This window comes from Furipterus horrens, unplaced genomic scaffold (genome assembly GCF_987537825.1).
Source record: "Furipterus horrens unplaced genomic scaffold, mFurHor1.1.pri manual_scaffold_6, whole genome shotgun sequence".
NCBI lineage: Eukaryota > Metazoa > Chordata > Mammalia > Chiroptera > Furipteridae > Furipterus > Furipterus horrens.
Genome location: NW_028327176.1, coordinates 17,161,691 through 17,183,421, shown reverse-complemented (window position 1 = coordinate 17,183,421; position 21,731 = coordinate 17,161,691). Strand labels below are relative to the sequence as shown.

Here is a 21,731-nt window from a genome sequence, read left to right as displayed (position 1 = left end):
AGAAAATTTTTTGGGTAAGCTATGAAGCAGGGAATGAAAGCAAAGACAAGCACACTTTACTTAGTCTTTGCTAGAAAAAATGAAAAGCATTCATTTCCTAGTAAGGAGAGTGTTGTTAGAGTAATAAGCCCTCAATTTTTAGAATAAAGGATTAAAGGAGGAAATAAAATCAGAACATCCTAAAAGGGACTATAAATGGCCAACAGCTGAAAATAAACCCAAGTAAAACAAAATTTAAAATTCAGCTCCCTGGTCACACCTGCCATATTTCAAGGGCTCAACAGACACATGTAGGCAGTGGCTACTTTGTTGAGCTGGACATCCTAGATACAGAATACTTGCATGACTGCAGGAAACTCTATAGCACAGTACTGATCTAAAGGGTAAGGGAAGGAGACTAACTGACCTGAGGGTCTGAAAAAAGAAGAACTACATACTAACAAGGGCATTTGTCCTACAGAGTCCCGTACTTTATTGAGGGGCCAGGTAGATTTACCTTTCCTTTTCCACCTGTTCCTTTTTCCCTCCTTGTTGCTGCCACCATCACTGCTGCTGCTGCTGTTCTCAGAACTCTGGGAATCTGATTGACCATCGCTGCTTTCTTCTGAACCTTCTGAGAGTTCTTTTACCCCATCCGGCACATCTTTCTGAAAATGAAGGCATCCAATTAGGATTAATCATTACCAATTCAGCAAACAGAAATTCAGTCTCTGATATGCATTATTGCAACTTAACTGTGCACATTAATTTTTAGTATTATAGGACTCAACAGCAAAATCAGCAATATTTTCTGAATTCCTGTCTTCTCTCTTCTTTGGGTCAAATTAACAATTGTATGCATGCACAACACAGAGACTTAAATTAGACAAAAATGGTATATGGTAAATTACTGTATGTTCAGGATTTTAAAACTATGTAACAAAAATTTTGTAAAATGTGTGTACATCCATCATTCATACAATATATATTTCGTGTATTAACATTCTGCATTATGAATTCAATTAAGAGTATGAATAGCAAAAGATAGTCCATGAATGTAATTGGTTACTAAACATTCATTAGTGACTGGCAAGAATCAAACACAAAAGAAATCTTTTTTTTTTTTTTTAACATATCACTCTTTGGTTTCTGCCCTGGATTGTGATAGTCAGAAAGGATACCTGTGTCAGAATATTATGTGAGAGATATAATAGGATAGTTGTAAGATAAAGAACTAGGAAATTAAGACTTTCTGGGTTTAAATTCTGGCTTTATCGTCTCCTAACTGTGTAGACTTCAGAAAAGTCTTAATCTCTCCTGTCTCAGTTTCCCTGTCTTTAAGATAGGCATAAAAGTACCTACCTTAAAAGATCACTCCAAAATTAAATGAGTTAATGGAAAATAGTGCCCAGTATATGATAAGAGCTCAATAAAGATTAGCTATGTACTTCTGTAGTATATAAAAATATACACATACAAATAATGAATGTTATTTTTAAGTTACAAAATTACAGATGATTCTTTTTCCTCTCAATATATTTTTGTTTTCCCAAATAAGTTATATTTCTAATAAGATAAAAATAATTTTGACATATGACCCTCCTACCTACAACTGGCACTTATACACAGGCAAGATAGTAAACTCTGATCTAGTAAGGCATTGTTCCTTTCCACTTATGTTTATATCCTACTGCCATTTCTTATACTATACTCTTTATTAAAATATATACCTCATATTTTTATATTATTTCCTTCAAAATGCAGTCAGTTGCCAATCATATCTTGGACCTGCAGGTCCAACAAGTATTTTAAATACAAATATAACTAACATCTGAAATCTGTGATCCCTCCAGGATCAACTGCTCATGCCCCAAATTTTTGAATCATTTTATCCCTTCTTTTACCCACTCCATATAGTAATATATTTTATTTCTCTCATGTCCTATGCCTCCATCTCTTTTCTTACCTCTGTATTTCAGGCCAATTATCTCTTTCAAACAAACACAGCTATTCTTTTGAACATGCATTCTCATTCTCTCTCTCTCCCCCCACACCTGCCTCTTTCCCTCCTTCTCTCTTTCTTTCGCTGCTCAGTCAGGTTTTCAAAAGCCTCCAGAGTTTGGTGTTTACCTAACATTTATCCCACCCCAACTCCTTATCACACTAGCCCACACACAGATTATGGTCTAAGCATTCCAGTTTACTCTACTTTCAAATCTATTCTAGCTGTGCTTTTGCTTAAGCTCTTCCCTTATCCTGGAAGGCCCTTCTCACGACTTACTGCCAAAGTTCAACTCAAATCTTACAAGTTAAAACAAACAAACAAACAAACAAACAAAAAAAAAAAAAAAAAAAAAAAAAAACAGCCCTGTCCAGTGTGGCTGAGTAGGTTGGAACATCACCCCATAACTGAAAGGTCACAGGTTCCATTCCCGGTCAGGGCACATGCCTACATTGTGGGACTGATCCCTGGTCCAGGAACATATAGGAGGCAACCAATCAATGTTTCTCACATTGATATTTCATTCTCTCCCTTCCTCTCTCTAAAAGCGATGAATAACAAAATGTCCTCAGGTGAGAATTTTTTTTTTTTAATTATTTTTAAGAAAGAAAAAAACCAAAAACTTTCTAGATCCCTTTATTCAAAATTAATCTTTTTCTGTCCCATCACATTAATTTATAGTACAATAATTTACATCACAGTAAGTTTTGTCAATGTGCAATTATTTCAATACTTATGTGACCTTCAAGAACTCAGGGACCAGTTTATCTTTATTTATAGCCTCTACAGTGTCCTTTCTAGATCCCTTTATTCAAAATTAATCTTTTTCTGTCCCATCACAGTAATTTATAGTACAATAATTTACATCACAGTAAGTTTTGTCAATGTGCAATTATTTCAATACTTATGTGACCTTCAAGAACTCAGGGACCAGTTTATCTTTATTTATAGCCTCTACAGTGTCCAGCATGGAGTATAAATTTAATAAATTTTATTGACAATGTGCAAAGTCTAGAACAGTTCAAATCTAAAAGAAATGCAGAAAACTCCATGTGGGAGTACAACCCTGTAAATCCCATGAAGTTCAACAAAGTATGTAAAAAGGAGATATTACAGGTAAATTAAATCTTGTTAATGTTAGTGGGCTATATACAACCACTGAGCATAGTGGTAACTATGGCCCAAAGCTAAAAAGGTAAGAGGGGACAGAGTCCCATATAAACATGGACACAGTCATATATGCTAAGCATTAATTCTCCTACTGATAAATTTCCTTTGGGACACAACCCCTCTTTTCTCAATTCACCTGGCTTGAGCAGCTTAACTTCCACCTCACATCAAGGGTAATCATGAACCTAAGAGTGGCCAATAAGGCCCTTGCTGGTGTGGCTCAGTGGATTGAGTTCCGACCTGCGAACCAAAGGGTCATTGATCTGACTCCCAGTCAGGGCACATGCCTCGGTTATGGGCCAGGTCCCCAGCTGGAGGCTCACAAGAGGCAACCACACATTGATGTCTCCCTCCCTTTCTTTCTTACTCACTTCCTCTCTCTAAAAATAAAATAAAAATCTTGAAAAAAAAAAGAGTGGCCAATAAGAACATCAATACATTTGGCAAGAGCAATCATTCAGGCATAGACAAATGGGTCAAGCCAAACCAATTAAGCCAAATCAAAATTAACTGAAGTCTCCTGCTTTACTTCCTGAGTCTCTTTCCTCTCCAGACTTACAGCTTGTGGGGTGGGGAGTAAAGTCATGTACAATGAGGAGAGAACCTCCCTGAGAATGAAGCCAAAAGGAAGTGGAGAGACCTGATAATATTCCCATTATCAACTGTTAGCAAACTCTGATGACATCATCTAAGCTCCTACATCAAGACTGAGTTTTCTGGAATTTTCAGTTATCTGAATTAATAAATTCTGTTTCATTCAAGCTCATTTGTGTTGGTTTTCCTGTTTGTAACTGAAAGGACTCTGATAGGTCAAGGTCCCTTCTCAGTGTAGGAATTAATGATTAGCAAGCCTGCTATGGTAAATTGAACATGGGCTTGGGAATTCAGTCAGATCTGGGTTCCGATTCTGATATTATTTGGCCAACAATGGGCAAGAAAAGCCAATCATCTGAACTTCAGCTTTTTCCATTATAAAAAGGGAACAATAACTAGCTATAACTCTGAATTTTAATGGAGAATTAAATGAGAAAGTACATAAAGCATCAAGGCTGTAAGCTCCACAGTAACATTATTATTCAAATCTTCTGAGACCCTTGAAAAGTTACTGAAAGTCATTTTCATTTCATCCTCTTAAGATATTAGCATAAACAATAAAAAACAAATTTACTTCTAGTCTCTGATCTACCTACAGATGGTTACAGATTAGTAGAAATATAAATATATATGTATGTATGTGTGACGTGTGTGTGTATAGATCGGATACAGGGTTGAAAAATATTACTTATTTCTGAAAATATGCTCTTCAAGAACACTGTCCTCTATGATACAAATATTAGTAGTCACTTCATGATTTACTTCTTAAGTGACTTCCTAACAAAAATATTTACCTTCAAAGTATATACTCCCATTCTACCTGGGACCTTATAGAAGATGCCCTCTTCACCTCGGGAGTTTGTGTGCAGCATTGCGTTCAGGCATGCGAGAGGGGAAGTCCCACTGCAAAAACAAACAAAAGACAAACAATGATTAGTTTCTGTCTCTGACTATCCAGTGTAACGGTGACTTAAGATAAAATGAACTGATCAATATTCAACTAACATACACATTTTGTAAACTATAAAAAGTCTGTATCTACAGAGATGCTGTCATGGAGGAAATGGATATAGATATAAAAGTATCACAAATATAATGTGAAAAAGATTCTATTTCACTTAAAATTTTGTCATTGATACCTCAATGAAGCTCCTTTTTTTTTAAAGGCTCTATTTCATTTAGAACAAGCTTTAAATGTCCAGAAGTAAAAGAGAGGGAAAAAAAAAAAAAAACAGATTCAAATAAAAAATATTAAGCTCCTTTGACTACTGCTGCACCAGACTAAATCTGAGTTGTGAAACAAATACATATACATAATCTCTTATATTGGGGGAGGGGGGCAATATAATTGACATACTGTTGCAGGTGTACAACATGAGTCCATATTTGTATATATTGTGCTGACCTCTTGTATTTCGACCTATTAAGAGATCACTTAAAAGTAGGTTTGGAGCCCTGGCAGGTGTGGCTCAGTGGCTTGAGCGCCAGCCTGCAAATTCAAAGTTCGCTGGTTCAATTCCCAGTCAGGGTACATGACTGGGTTGCAAACCAGGTCCCCAGTTGGGGGCGTGCAACAGGCAACCAATGGGTGTTTCCCTCTCTCCCTCCATTCTCCTCTCTAAAAATAAATGAATAAAAATTTATTTTTAAAGTAAGTTTTGGAATAGTTATGTATCTTCTATCTAACAACCTGGGTAAATGTTTAATAATTCTAACATATCAACCATATTTTCTAACGTTTTATGTATATTACAAATTATCTTTAAAAATATAAATATATTATTTTCCTTTCTAATTGTAATCAGACTACATTCTCCTTGTTGTACTTAATAAAATAAGCCTCCTAGAAGAAAGAGGCTGCTAGATATCTTGGGTATAACTAAAGATAATAGTTCCCTGTGGGGCAGAGCAAGGCTATGGGTTCATTGTCTCTTGATACTGTGAAAGGGTTGAAGGTCAAAACTATAAAGATGATGGAGGACAACAAAGAAAATAAACAAAAACCTTTTGCTGAAAAAAGTTTTGAGTGTCTCCAGGTTGATTATTTCAGTTATGTTTTTGTAACTTGGTTATTTCCATGTCAAAAATATACATAATATAATTCTAGTCAAGATCCCAAACTTTGTATCAAATAAATAAATAAAAATTGTCAAGAAATTTCTGGGGGGGTGGGGGTGGGGGACAATTGGAGAGCTGTTTAAGGAGATATTAAACTATACTGTAAGCCATTATTATTGAAGTGATAAACTTCTGGGACAGCATAAATAGGCAAATGAGCACTCTTACAAACTGTTAATGGAACAAAAGAGAAAATGCAGAAACAGATCATAATAAATGTAAAAGGTACTATTTCTGTGTACTAGGAAGAATATGAATGGCATCATGACATGGTCACCTGTGGCCACCTGTTACTTCTTCTAGAGACAGTATCTAAAACTTCCTGTGAAACATTAACCCTCTCCTGCTCTAATGTAGTTGAGACAGAATCCCATGCTCATCACAGGTGTAAATCCAAACTGTTAAAATTAGCACTTTCTGGCTGGAAAAGCCAATAAGCACTTCTGTGTGTAACCCACTCCCCAGACCCACAGTGACAGATTCAGAACAGACACATGACTTCATCCAAGCCAACAATCAAAGTCATTTTCCTCCTTTTGCATGGCTTTTGGGAAAAGAAACTTTCTCTCCAGGGAAGCGTCAGAAAGAGACCCTTTGTCTTCCCCTGAGTAGTACACCAAGAGGTAATGCCTAAAATTTTCACAGTCATCACGTGACCATAAGAATTACCTGGAATTGGGGTGGAACAACACACAAGACAGACAGTGGAAGACCTCGGTAAGGGTTACAGAAAAAATTTCAACACCTAAAAAGGCAGAACTAAGAAAGACGAAAACAATCATTTTTGTTTTTATCAATGTTACTTCTGCACTTGGTACAAACCTTGCCTTAAGCCAGTCTTACCTTCGGAATTTTGTTGAGGTTTTAAGTCACAATAATTGAGAGTCCTAAATAAAATAATGTATTTAATAAGTAGTGTTGGCTGTCATGTTGTACATCTGGGGAAAATAATTCTCACAATATATACAAAAACATATTCCAAATGAATTAAAGGCCAAAATATAAAAAGTAAAAGGTATTAAAAGTAGTATAACCTACAGGATACAGAAATCTTTCTACAGAAGACAGGACACCTGAAAACCACGGAAGAGAATCATATTCACTAAATAAAAATAAAAACTTCTATACAGAGCCCTGACTGTGGTGGCTCAGTGTGTTGTGCATCAACCCATATACCAAAAGGTGGAAGGTTCAATTCCAGTCAGGGCACATGCCTAGGTTGCGGGCCAGGTCCCAGGTTGGGGACGTGGGAGTGTTTCTCTCCTCTTCCTCCCTCCCTTCCTATCTCTTGAAAAGTAAATAAAATCTTTTTAAAAATTCCTATACAGGAAAAACATGATCCACAGAAGTATAGAAAGTATATACAAAGCCAAAATATGTAACTACAAAACAAATGGCAGCCAAAAACTTAATAGCCCTAAGAGTTTCTTTTAGGAAAACACAACAAAGAAAAATAGATAAAGAATAGGGACAGATGATCAAGAACATGAAATGCAAATGGTCTAACTTAATAGTGACCAAAGGAAAAAAAATTAAATCAAATATATTCAGACTGAGAGAAATCAAATATATTCAGGTCTTATTTATATAAGAAGTTACCACTAGAGGAAGCTGGGTGAAGTATACATTAGACTATTTTTATAATTTCATAGGAGCCTATTAATACTTTAAAATAGAAAAACAAATGACGTTATAAAAATCTGTTGCTAGTAAGGTTATGGGCACTCTATATTATAGACAATTGATAGGACTGGGCATATACATAAGAATTAACTATAGTATTATTAAAATGTCAAAGGACTGAAAATGACCTCAAAGTTCATTAATAAGGAAATGGCTGACCATATTTTAACAAAGTAACCAACAGGATATAAAACAGCTACGTTAATAGTAAAAAGAGTGTTAAAATTCCAGAAAGCATTTTGTTTAGCCCTCACAACAATCTTTTGAGTCAAGCAAAATTATTAAACCGTTTTTACAGAAACAAAAAATTACTTTATACAGATGTTAGGTAAAATGTTCATGATCACAAAATTAATAAATAGTGAAGCCAAGGTTCCAGTAAGAACAAAAGCAGAACAGGAAAAGACTGCTTAAAAAGAACACAGAACCAAGTGAAAAGACATTGTAATTGGTAGTTCAATAACCTAACTGGTAAGTGTCTACTCTGTTTATGCCAAGAAACTAGGATCTGTGGCTCCAAAGAGGAAAGATTTTTTAGCTCAGAATCTAAAAGGGAAGAAAGACAAGGAAATAACCACAGCACACTATGATTTAATCAGTGCTATTAATATAGACACTGACCCAAACCACTGAAGGCCAAATGTTTCAGACATAAAAATCTTTTGGATTTCAGAAAAGTAACACGGTATACCATATGTGATGTACTACCATCAGGGAGATTGAGGGCAGCAACCCTTAACCAAATAGTTAAACATCTGAATATTCACACACTAAGTGGGGTAAATAAAGATTACATATAGTTTCATGTCAGTTCAAGAGAAGTGTTGTCAAATGAGTTTCAGTGACAAATGTAGAGAAAAAAACTTTTTCACACATTTTGAATTTGGGAGTTATGGAATAGAGACTGCAGACCTGTATATATAAAGTGCTTTGGATATGAAAGAAACAAACAAATAATCAGGTCTTGGGTTCAGTACCTACAACCAAACCAAACCAAAACAAGCAAACAAACAAAAAATCAAAATACCCCCCCAACCCCAAAATGAAAGTAAATAAATGGCAAACACATCTGGTAAAAGAGATACAGACACCATCATAATTTTTTTCCTTGCAAATCTGGGTATAATTTTCCTTTTTAAAAAGATTTTATTTATTTTTAGAGAAAGAGAGGGAAGGAAAAAGAGAGGGAGAAAAACATCAATGTGCAAGAGAAACATCAATCAGTTGCCTCTCACATTCCCCCAAACAGGGACCTGGCCTGCAGCCCAGGTCTGCGCCCTGATGGGGAACTGAACCGGTGATCTCTGAATTCGTAGGCCATGGCTCAATCCACTGAGCCACACCAGCCAAGGCTAATTTTCCTTTGAAGGAAATAGTTTTGAAAAGTCAAAAACAGATATAGTAGTCCCTCTGTATATCACGGTTCACTTATCACGGCCTCACTGTATCGTGGGATCTTTTTAAATATTATATTTAATTATTTATCACAGATTTTTCACTGTATCGCGGAATTTTGTGGTACTGTATACGTATGTTGTTAAAGTTATGTAGGTTTAAGAGTGTAGAATAAATGTAAGGTTCCTACTTCACGGGGGGGGGGGGTCTAAAATGTAATACGATAAGTTAGGGAATACTGTACAGAACACTGTACTGTTTAAGACAAAAATTTAACTTTATTTCAGAAAAATATTAAAAGAAGTCAGAGAATCCTGGCAGTTTAATTTTATAAATTATGAAGTAATGGCAGAGAAGTAAAACAGATACCACCCATAATGGCAGGAATATATCTTCAAGGGAATGAACTCCAGAATTATATAATTAAATAAAAATAACCAAATAACTGGCAAGAATAGGCATCATCTGCATGGGTGATAAAATGCTGGTACTGATTACATAGTTATCATTAGACAATGCAGCTTCTAATTTTCCATGCTCAAGAGATCAGTGTGGGGTGGGGGTGGGGGGGCAATGACTTTAAGAAAAGGAACAAGTGCGACACTATTTTACTCTGTCTCGCATTAAGGAAATATACTCAGATGTTTCCTGCAAGACACAAGAACAGAAGTAACTTCAGTCATATTGTCAATAGCCTTATTTAGTTCCCTCTGCTGTAGAAGTGGTTCCTTCGCAGTAGCTAGAAGGGCTGAAAGACCTGAGGCCTATAATTGCACTGCTCAGATGAAGCAAATATAGTAACTCATGAAAGCAATCATCACTGCAAGACAAAAAGAGCCAGATTTATGTATTCATATCGATCTGAATTCAGATCTGACTGTGGCCATGAGCAAGTCATTTTAAAAACCCTTAACTTAATTTTCTTGTCAGCAAATGATTTTCTCAACTCCATTTCAAAATGAAGGTAATACTCACCTACTTTGTAATTTGGGACAAAGTGTATGTCACAGAGAAGAGATTCAGTAACTGTGGTAGTGACCTTAACAACTTGCTCCCCCGCTCCAGCTTCATGGTGTTCCAGTGTTCCCTATCTCAAGTAATAATTTCACTCTCGCCCCCATAAACTCTCCACACTCTGAAGCCAGAGCGACCTTGTAAAAACAAATATAATCATGACACCTCTGCCCAGCTTAAACTTCACCCATGATATCACAATGTTCTTAGAATAAAATCCAGACTTATCAATATGATCTGACCATGACCATTCTCCCCACCAGTCTTTTTTCCATTTTGTAATGTACAATTCTAACTTCTTGGGCTTGGCACTAGCTAATGCTCCTGCTTGAAATGATAATAACCCTCACCTTTTCTCCAGGCAAGCTCTTCAGATTTCACTCTTAATGTCTCCTATTTGAGGAAGCCACTCCAGTGTTGTATGAGAATACTTCTCCTAAATACATGGCATTTATAACTACGTATATAATAACAAAAAAACTAATTTAACTGATGATTCTATTGTGAGCCAGCCAGACTCAATGGCGTGTGATTTCCATTAAGTTCTCTGGGAAGCACATTCTCTCTTCTCTTCTATATTTGAATCCCAAAACATACAGGCTCCAGAACCTGAGTGTAATCCTGCCAACACATTAACAGTAAAGCCTCAGACTGTGTGGACCATGAAAAGCTCTGGGCTGCTCTGAAAGAAATGGGCGTGCCTCCACACTTGATTGTCCTGGTGCGTAACCTGTATTGTGGACAGGAAGCCACTGTCAGGACAGAAGACAGAGAAACAGAATGGTTGCCCAGAGCCAAAGGTGTCAAACAGTAGAGCATTTTATCTCCCTATTTGTTTAATCTGTACATATCATACAAAAACACTGGGTTAGATTCAGAGAAAAGGAGTGAAAATTGGTGAAAGAAATATCAAGGGCTTAAGATACACACATGCACCATTTTACTGGCAGAAAACTAGCAATGAATGATTTCAAACAACTTCTGATAAAATTGAAAGAAGAAAATGGCAAAGCAGGACTGCATTTGAACATCAAGGAAGCAAAAGTCATGCCTATAGAAGAAATAGTCACCTTTAACACAGAACAGGAAGACTGAACTTGTTAAAGATGTTGCTTACCTTGGGGTTCAGTCATCAATTTCAATGGAGACTGCAGCCAAGAAATGAAGAAAAGGCTGAGCCTCAGTAGGGCAGCAATGGAAGTTAGGAAAGATCATTCAGAGCAAAGATGTGCCATTAGAGACCAAGGCTGAGATCACACACACCCTCATATTCCCAATCAGTATTTAGCGATACAAAAGTTGGACGTGAAGAAGGCTAGTAATAAGAACAGTGATTCATTTGAAATATGGCCTTTGAGGAGAGCTCTACTGATAATCTGGACCACCAGAAAGACCAACATATGAGCCCTTGAGTAAATAAAGCCTGAAACCTCATTGGACATAAAGTGATAAAACTGAAACTTCTACATCATGAAAAGGCAGGATCCTTTGGAAGACGTTGCTGGGAGAAAAAAAAGGCAGGAGGAAAAAAGAAAGACCAGACATAAGACAGACTGACTCCATAAAAGAAGTCATACGCATGAGGCTACAGGAGCTGAGCAGTACTATTGAGGACAGGACACTGTGGACTTCACTCATTCCTAGGGTCATCAGAAGTCAAAGCCAATTCAAGAGCATACACAAGAAATAGCAAGGTGCTACTCAAATCTGCTGCCCAAACTCAAGGATTCCGATACTCAAAGATTTATCTTAATTTTTTTATAAATCTTGTAACTTCAAGGATGAACAATCAAGCATAGATTAGGCACAAAAAGCCAAAATGAAAGATTAAATTATTGTTTTTAACTCATCGGTTACTTTCTCCATCATGTCGCCTTGCAGTATTTAGAGCAATGACTGTTAACTTCTTTAATCTACTAGTACATGTAAACTAATTACTAATATTCTGCAGCACACCAAAACATATATTTTGCCAATCTGACAAAAAAATTAGGTATAACTTTGATTGACTTACAAAAAATAATAGTAATTACTTACCCTTTTTTGCTCCAAAGTGACTTTTAAAAAATCTTATATAAGGATTTCTAATACCAAGAATTAGCCAATCAGATGCAATCTTATGCAGTGTGACCAATGAAATGCAACTCTATTTTACATATGACCTATATATTCAGTTGGCCAGAAAGTCCATTTAGTTTTTTCCACAAAATAAAACACATTTTTCATTTTGACCAATAACTTTACTGATTTGGATATTTTGAGTATGGTCCGCTATCTCCCACATGGTTATAATACTGATTCTTCTCAGTTAATGTCTTGATTTGATCGCTATCAACTTCAAGTGGTCTACCCAAACATGGAGCATCATCCAGCAAGAAATCTTCAGCACAAAACTTCGCAAACCACCTTTGACACATTTGATCAGTCATAGCATCTTCTCTATATGCTGCACAAATCTTTTTTTGCATTTCAGTGCATTTTTACCTTTCTTGAAATAATAAAGCATAATATGCCAAAAATGTTGCATATTTTCTTCCATCTTCAATATTAAAATGACTAGACAAAAATTCACCAATTTTGATAAGTTTATTTTTTAATGCATGCTGATATGACAACTGTCACAGCGCAATCTAACAAAATTGTTTCCAATGAAGTTAAAGACAACTAAACACTACTAATGCCATCTTACAGAAAGAAAATAAACTTTCTGGCCAACCCAATATTTATGGTTCAAGACAAGGCATTCACACTGGACGGCTATTGTTGCATTGGCTGTTGTCATTTTTTAATTTGATAATCTAAGGGAAAAGAGGTCTGTACCCCTGACTAAAGAGTCAGGTATTGCATGTTTTTAAAAATTCTTTCTGCTACAGCACATCAGCTAAAAACTGCTGTATTAGAGTAAATGAAATACATTTCCCTGCCTCACGAGAATGTTGGACTTGGCCAGAGTCTTCATATGGTCAATGAAATGATAACAGACATGACAGAAACAGCGGCTAAAATGTGCTTATTTGGGTTAATCCCGAGACTGCTGTGACAGCAGGCCACTGGTTCCAAAACAGAGAACAAACCACTGCCTAAACCCAAGCTGAGGTAATAACTGAACCCCAGAGAATCTAAAGACACAAGGTAGAAAATAATTTGTTGTTATAAGCCACTACAATTCTGAGACTGTTATGCAGCAAAAACTGACCAATAAAAATAAGCCCTGTATAATGCACAGAACATGTGCTTTCTTAGCAATACGTAATACTTAAAGACAGTAAGCAGAACTCTTTAAGATAAAAATGTTTTATGTCCAACCAAGATGTCATTCAAAGAAGCAATAAAAAGATAGTCCCCACAAACTTAAAAGCCAACAAACAAATGCACCACAATAAACAACCCAGAAATAAAGAACATGGTTTAGAGGAGAAAAAAAGTAAACAGTTGCAATTACAGTAATACAGGAGAAATGTAACTGTGTTCTATTTTTTCAACTTTCATTTTAAAAATAAAAATTTTCCTATTTTCTTTTCCTTCAGCTTCAGAGATTAGTTAGGAATTAATATCCTAAATAAAGTATATTAACATACTTCAGTGAAAAAACTGAAATATAGCAATTTTCTTAGTTTCTTCAATTAAATGCAATAAGCAATGGTTATTCGTCGGCAGCCGTCCGTCTCGAGAGACGATGGTGTAGTTCTTAAGAGTCTATCTGCACCGCCGAGAATGGCTGTGCAGTCCGACTCGGGAGTGACACGGTATCTGTCTCCTCCCGTGTTGAATCGACATCTTGCGATGTCGCTGGAGTGTCCTCTCCAGTGAAGCTGAAGCTACAGAGCCTGGGCAGGATGATATGGAGGGTCTGCTGTTGCCCATGCAGCAGACCCCCCCTCTCTTCGCAGCTGAAGGGTCCAAGGGAAAGACGGAGTCAATACAGCTTGGCTTCAGGTGCGCCGCAGGAGTTGCCGGTGTTGACTACAACGTCAAACCGCCTTAGGGACTCCGGCTCCGGATTTTCTGTCGGGGTTTACTCCCTTAGCCTTTCCCCTGAAGAGGTATGCCGCAAGGCAGCGGAGGTTTTTTGGAATCAGAGTTTTCCTTCTCTGATGTGCCCTGACTGGAAGATCGAACCAGCGACACTTAGCTCGCAGGCCGACGCTCAATCCACTGAGCCAAACCAGCCAGGGTGAATACCTTCTAATATACTAATGATAACTAGAGTAAAATAGCAGTCTAGTTTCCTGGTGGAGAGGCCTAGAGAAGTTTTGGTTTTCACGAATCACACATTGATGATTGTGCGGGGACCTGACTTTTTTCTTCTTGGTCATCAGCCTAGAATTCTGATAGCAGAATTCAATAGGGATAAAGAATAGAATCAATGATCTTAAGAACAGATCAATAAAATTTACCCAGTGTGAATAACAGAGAGAAAATAATACTGAAAAATATTAACAGAATCTCAGGGAGTTGTGGGATAATAACAGAAGATTCAAAGTTCATATCATCAGAGTTCAAGAAGAAAAGGAGAAAAAGGATTTAAAGAATTAACAGCTGAAAACTTCTTTCATTTAGTGAAAAATAAACCTACATATTCAAAAAACTCAGGGAATCTAAACATACCGAGACACATCATAATTAAATTTCTAAACACTGAGTACAAAAAAAGAAAGAATGAAAAAGGTCCTGAAAGTAGTAAGAGAGAAACAACACATTACCTATAGGGGAAAAGTAATTAAAATGACAGCAGACTTCTCATCTGAAACCAGAGACCAGAAGGAAGTGGCACAACACTTAACAAGTACAAAACATAAGCAAATGTCACCTCACACATTTCCAATCTCATAAATATTTTCATTGTTAAACTGCAGAATACTAGGTATCTCAATGACAGTAAGTCAAATGATGATTTTAATAAAAAAATTAAGTGTAAACTCAGTTTCTACAATTATGACCAAATAATGCTTATAAACTGCAAGAACACCCAAAGATGGCGGCATAGGCAGCTATGGCTCCCCTCTTCACATAACCACATCGAAATTACAGTGAAAAATATAGAACAATCATCACTCAGGACTATCAGAAATCCAGTGGAATGGAAGTCTGACAACTACAAAATTGAGTTGAACGAAAGTCTGACAACTACGGAATTAAAGAAACCACATAAATCCAGACTGGCAGGAAGGGCGCAGACATGGAACGAGCTGGTCCCTCACCCGTGTTTAGTGGATAAAAATTCAGGAGGGATATCTCATGAGTGAAGAGTCCCAGCCCCACACCAGGCCCCCCAGCCCAGGATTCCGGTGCCAGGGAGATAAGTCCCCACAACTTCTGGCTGCAACAACTAGCAGGGATTGAGTCCATGGAAGAAACTGCTGGAGGCCCAAGCAGTTCCTCTTAAAAAACCCACACACGGACTCATCTACTACTCAGACTCACTCCCTCTGAGCTCCAGCACCCGGGTAGCAGCTTGAAAGGCACCAGTGGCACAGAAGAAGGAACTCAAGTGTCTGGCATCAAGACAAGCAGAGGCCATTGTCCCTGTGCTAAACCCTGTCCCCACAGAGCCGGAAGGCTGGTGCCATTATCTGAGACTCCATCAAACGCTGCCTTGGAGATCCCAAGAGACTCTGCCCCACCCAATTTACAGGCCCCTCCAAGCTTCTTTTCCAAACGAATGGCTGGTCTTGGTTCATCCTTCACAACGTCCCTAAATTCTCTCAAACAAGCAACAGCTGGCTTCAGTGGCCCCAGGACTAGGATTAGCAGCAGCCAGCTTAGATTCGCCTGGGAATCTCCAAGCCTAGCACATGTAGCAGCCATCTCAGATTGCTTTATAGCTCAGGAAGAGTGGCCCTGGGAAAAACACAAGTGGGGGCTGACCTTGGCCTGCACCACCTAGGAAACCCCAGGACCAGTGCACCCAGTGGATAGCTACAGACCATGTCAGAGCACCACCACTCTGCCCCTGCACAGATGATCCCCAACAGAGGGTGGAGGTCAGTGGTAAATAGTCACAGCCAGTCCTTGCAGCTACTGACCTTGGTAAATCCCTCCCACTGACCTGCCAACAGCAACCAAGGCTCAACTATAAGAGGCTGTACTCAGTCTACACAAAGGGCACACCTCGAATATCCAGCTTGGGTGATAGGGGAGGCTGTGCTCCTAGACCCTACAGAACACCTACTACGTTAGGCCATACTACCAAGGCACAGTCAAAGCAGCTCTACCTAATACACAGAAACAAACACAGGGGGGCTGTCAAAATGAGGAGAAAAATAAACATGGCCCAAATAAAAGAACACACAAAAAAAATTTAAAAACCAGAAAAAGAACTAAATGGCACGGATAGCCAACCTATCAGATGCAGAGGTCAAAACACTGGTGATCAGAATGCTCAAAGAAATGATTGAGAGGCGATTCCTATGGGCCCTTGTAGGTGACTGGGACTCTCCACTCCCCCTTCTCCCTTCACTCTTCCCCTTTTCCCTTGCTCCTACTGGCCCGAGAGGTGGACCAGGAGTCACCTTTCCCCCACCGCTTCCTTTGCTCCTATGGGCCCTCAAGCTGGTCCAGGAGTTGACCCTTTCCTCCACCACTTTCCCCCTTTTTTCTTTCAATAAACCTGGTGTTTAATCCTAGAATGGTTTCCAGGGGGTGAAGAAAAAAAAAAAATGATTTGAGCATGGCCACAAAATAAAAGAAGTGAAGGTTATGCAAAATAAAATAAAGAAAAATATACAGTGATGGGAAGGAACCCAGAATTCAAATCAAAGACTTGGAACAAAAGGAAGATATAAACATTCACCCAGAACAGAAAGAAGAAATAATAATTGAAAAAAACGAGGACAGGATTAGAAACCTCTAGGACAGTGGTTCTCAACCTTCCTAATGCCGCGACCCTTTAATGCAGTTCCTCATGTTTTGGTGACTCCCAACCATAACTAAAGCATAGTGATTAATCACAAAAACAATATGTAATTATATATGTGTTTTCCGATAGTCTTAGGCGACCCCTGTGAAAGGGTTGTTTGATCCCCAAAGGGGACGTGACCCACAAGTTGAGAACCGCTGCTCTAGGACTTTAAATGTACCAACATCCAAATCATAAGGGGTGTCAGAAGAAGAGAAAGAGCAAAAAACTGAAAATTTATTTTAAAAAATAATGAAAGAAAACTTCCCTAAATTGGCAAAGGAAATAGACATACAGGTCCAGGAAGCACAGACAGTTCCAAACAAGCTGAACCAAAAGAGGACCACACCAAGACACATCATAATTAAATTGCCAAAGGTTAAAGATAAAGGGAGACTCTTAAAAGCAGCAAGAGAAAAGCAGAGACCGCCTACAAAGGAGTGCCTATAAGACTATCAGCTGATTTCTCAAGAGAAACTTTGCAGGCAAGGGACTGGCAAGAAGTATTCCAAATGATGAAAAGCAAGGACCTACAACCAAGACTACTCTATCCAGCAAAGCTATCATTTAGAATGAAAGAGCAGATAAAGTGCTTCCCAGATAAGGTAAAGCTAAGAGAATTGATCATCACCAAGCCCTTATTATATGAAATGTTAATGGGACTTATTTAAGAAAAAGAAGATTAAAACTATGAACATTAAAATGACAACAAACTCGCAACTAAGAAACAAAAATTAAAATAAACTAAGCAAACAACTAGAACAGTAACAGAATCATAGGTATGGAGATCATTTGGAGGTTATCAGCAGGATGGTGGAAGTGGGAGAAATGGGGAAATGGTACCGGGACTAAGCAGCATAACTGGAGGATGTTAAGAGCAGCATAGGAAATGGAGAAGCCAAAGAATTTATATGCACACCCATGAACATGGACTAAGGAGTCGGGGTGGGGGATTTGCTGGAGGGAAGTGGGGTACTGGGCAGAGGGGGGCAAAGGGGAAAAAACTGGGACAACTGTAATAGTATAATCAATAAAATATACTTTTAAAAAACTGCAAGAACAAAAAAGTACATATAATAAAACATTTACATAGTAATATCATTCTTATTTAGTTTCTAGACTAATTATATCATTTCATAAGGTAAAAAATCATGCATCCAAAGGTAAGCTGAATTAAACTTGTAAAAGAGTGCTTTATAATTTTATAATACTTCTTTAGAATAAAATAATCTTCTTACCTTCTGGAGTTGGAATGCACCCCAAAAAATGAAAGGAGGGAAAAAAAGAGCTTTTAATTTTTCTTTACAAAGCAATAATGAAGTCAAAAAAATAAACCCTCCCTTCCCCTCCCAACAATGTTGACAACTCTTCAAATTAGCAACCTCCCCCCACTGTGCTACATAAAACATTAATTTCTTCTTCAGAACCCACGAGTTAGCCCAAATTATCAGTGTCTAACAATGCAATTAAATTCAGCTAAAGTCTACACCATTTCAGGTAACAGTTGCAATATCCTATTTATGTGGCAGAATAATACTATTAGAGTAGTTTAGTTAAATGTGAATACAACAAACAGTCCTCATTCTTTAATATTCTTCCCATGCATTTCAATTTCAAGGAGCCATCATAAAGCCATCAGCTATGGACCCTAATGTTTAGTAGCTTCCCTTTGATTCACAATGGAACTCATTGTGAAGCTTAGTAACAATAAATAGGAATATTTTCTGTCAATATCCAAGCATTTTGGGTTTTTTTGTTGTTGTTTATTACTCCTTTCGACATCCTAACAAGGTTTGCGGGCTTGAAAGCAGACTTCAACTAGCAGATAAAGAAAATGCAGGCAAAACTCAAAGGTATCGGCCGAACTTAGATAAATATGGAACCAATTTAATAATGTTCTTCATTTTTAAACTGACCTCTTTCTAATTCAGCTTGGCAAATAATCAAATGATCTACTCTGTGAGAATAATGATTTCTGCCATTACGTAGTAGAGAATGTTGACTTTATTTCCCTTGCTGTGTAATTTCACAAAGAAGTTGAGGGAAATTAGATGATGGGATTAGTTTTTGGTATGAGATGAGCTAATACACATTTAAAATACCATGAGAGAGAGATTATTTTGTTCACAAGTAAACGCATTAATATTAATCAGGTGCAATGGGGACCTGTCCAAAGAAGTCAAATTTCAATATGGCAGATGTTTATTAAGCATGATCTCTGAACATGATTCCCAAAGATCTTTACAATTCCAACTCTAAAGGAGCGTGCTTGGGATTAAGACTGAAACATTAGAAAAACCCCTTGCTAGGTAACGATTTGGAGTTCTGTATAACAATGTAAAGATCTATTTAAAAGCTCAGGATAGGTTCTTAAAAAATGTACTGCCCCTTTCAGAAGCGAAGTTATTATAAATGTCTGCAGTTTTGATTTCAAATTCTTCCAGAAAGTAATTTACAGTTAGAAAACAACTAACCTAATATTGTTGTATGGCAGCACATGATATGAATTTGATTTAAAAAATAACAGAGCACACATGCTAATCAGAAAGGTCTGGAGCCCTGGCTGGTGTGTGGCTCAGTGGATTGAGCACTGGCCTGCGAACCGAAAGGTTGCCAGTTCAATTCCTGGTCACGGCACATGCCTGGGTTGGGGCCAGGTCCTCGATTGGGGAATGTGTGAGAGGCAACCAATGTTTCTCAAACATAGATGTTTCTCTCTCTTTCCCCATCCCTTCTCCTCTAAGAATAAATAAATAAAAATCTTTAAAGAAAAAGAAAGGTCTGGGGAACTATGAGTTTAGAGGCAGTATGATACACTAAAAAGAGCAAACCAGGCACAGTAAGTCACTAAGAATAGAATTAGTAATGAGTTGTTGATAGCAGTGAAGGATTAGCAGGAATACTCCCAAAGTATACATAAGTACTTTGATTTATGTACTATTCTGTGTATATGTTTTACCAACAGTATATATGCTTACTGTCTATACTTAGTTGCTCTATTTTAAATAGCAATCCAGAATGTCCAAACTGTACACAAATAGTCAATCTCTGAGTTCTTATTTGTTAGATACATACTGGAATGTTGGAAGTAAAATGCCTGAGGTTTACTTCAAAACAATATGGGGTGGTAGGACTGTTTATAATTTATACTGGAGAATGCATACTTTTTAGTTTGGAATTTTCCAAAGTAAACTTTCACATTCAAATAACTGTCTTCAGTACCTAACTTATAAACCTAGACTGTAACATTAGTCAAAGTATATTATCACAAAAGAGAAAGGATTTTTATTTTTTTTAAAGATTTTTTTTATTTACTTTTTTAAAGAGAGGGGAAGGGAGGGGGGCAGAAAAGAAGAGAAACATCAATATGCGAGAGACACGTTGATCAACTGCCTCTTGCATGCCCCCCAACAATCCAGGGATGTGCCCTGTCTGGGAATTGAACCAGTGACCTTTAGATTTGGAGGCCAACGCTCAACCCACTGAGCCACACCAGCCAGGGCAGAAAAGGAATTTTTAGATTCTATAACACACCAGGAACTACTTATTCACCAACATCCAAAACACACATTAAATGTTAATCTCTGAAAATAGATACCTACTCTAAAGCTCCAGATTACTGCTACCTTTGCACTGTTGTCTTGACATTTTTATAACAAAACTATTCCCCATACTGGAATACCTCTTTACCCCTCATGAGGTTCAAACCTTTTCTTTTTAACCCACAATCTATGCTCAATGATTCTTTTATAAAGTAACCCCCTCACTTGACCAATTATTCCTCAATTCTTCATAGTCGCTATTCAATCAGGAAGCCTAGAAATCATGTTTTATTTCTTCCTGCTTTTCACCTCCCACATCCAATCCATCAGCCAGTCCTGAAACATGTACCTCAAATCAGTATGTTCTCTCCAGCTCTACTTACCTTCTCCCTAATCCAAACTACCACCATATACTGCCTAATCCACTAACACATCTCTTTATTAATCCCCTTAATCCCTTCAAACTCTTGACTGCTGCAGTCCATCTTCATAACTTATCTTTACCTAACACTAAATCAGACTACCTATCATCTTATAATAAGAGAAGCAAATGTTCGAGGTATGTGTATTAATTCCCTTTGAGGACTGTCACACATTAGGGCACAGCAATGATTAGTAAACATTTAACCATGCCAATGGATTCACATTGGCTCGTTGCATTCTATTCACATTCACTTATTTAGTACGAAAAGCAGGCTCTAGTTATGCAACTAGCCAACACTAAGATTCCAAACACCTCGCCATAAAACACCTGTGTTAGATGGACTACACCAGGCTTTTTGTGAAAACCTCCACCTCCCTTACTGCAATTTAAAATCGACTGCAAAATGAAGGCTACACAAAAATCTGTAATTTCATTCTAAGCCAAAGGAAAACACTATGGCTCTGATTTGCAATCTGTGGGTTAAACAAGGAAGGTTCCATGAATTTAAAGCTCAATCCAATCTTCATGATTTAAAAGTGACTAGGAATTCTGGTACTAGTGAAGACAGAGCAGTCCCACAACAGCCTCTTTCTCTCCCTCCCTGGCTAGTTGAAACTACAAACTGTGAACAAAAATACAAGAACCAACTTCCCACACAAAACCCTGAACATGAATGTTCATAGTATTGTTCATACCATTGTTCACAATTGCCAAAAAGTGGAAATAACCCAAATGCCCATCAAACAAAATGTGGTATATGCATACAACAGAATATTACTCAGCAATAAAAAAATGAAATACTGATAAATATACCATAAAAGAATCTTCAAATCATTATACTATAAGAAAGAAGTCAGTCACAAAAGACCACATATTTCATAATTCCAATCCAAAATTGGCCAAGTCCATGGA

At 37.5% G+C, this 21,731-nt stretch overlaps 1 protein-coding gene across 1 annotated transcript in view; it reads right to left on the bottom strand.

The window, feature by feature from the left end:
* The window catches only part of ASXL2 (ASXL transcriptional regulator 2), a 119,447-nt gene that overhangs the window by 51,438 nt on the left and 46,278 nt on the right, over window positions 1-21,731 (bottom strand). The window contains exons 3-4 of the mRNA XM_090281076.1: window positions 4,540-4,648; window positions 497-647 (exon numbers count right to left, since the gene is read on the bottom strand). Coding sequence (XP_090137202.1) covers window positions 497-647; window positions 4,540-4,648 — 260 coding nt within the window. The remainder of the gene's footprint in view (window positions 1-496; window positions 648-4,539; window positions 4,649-21,731) is intronic.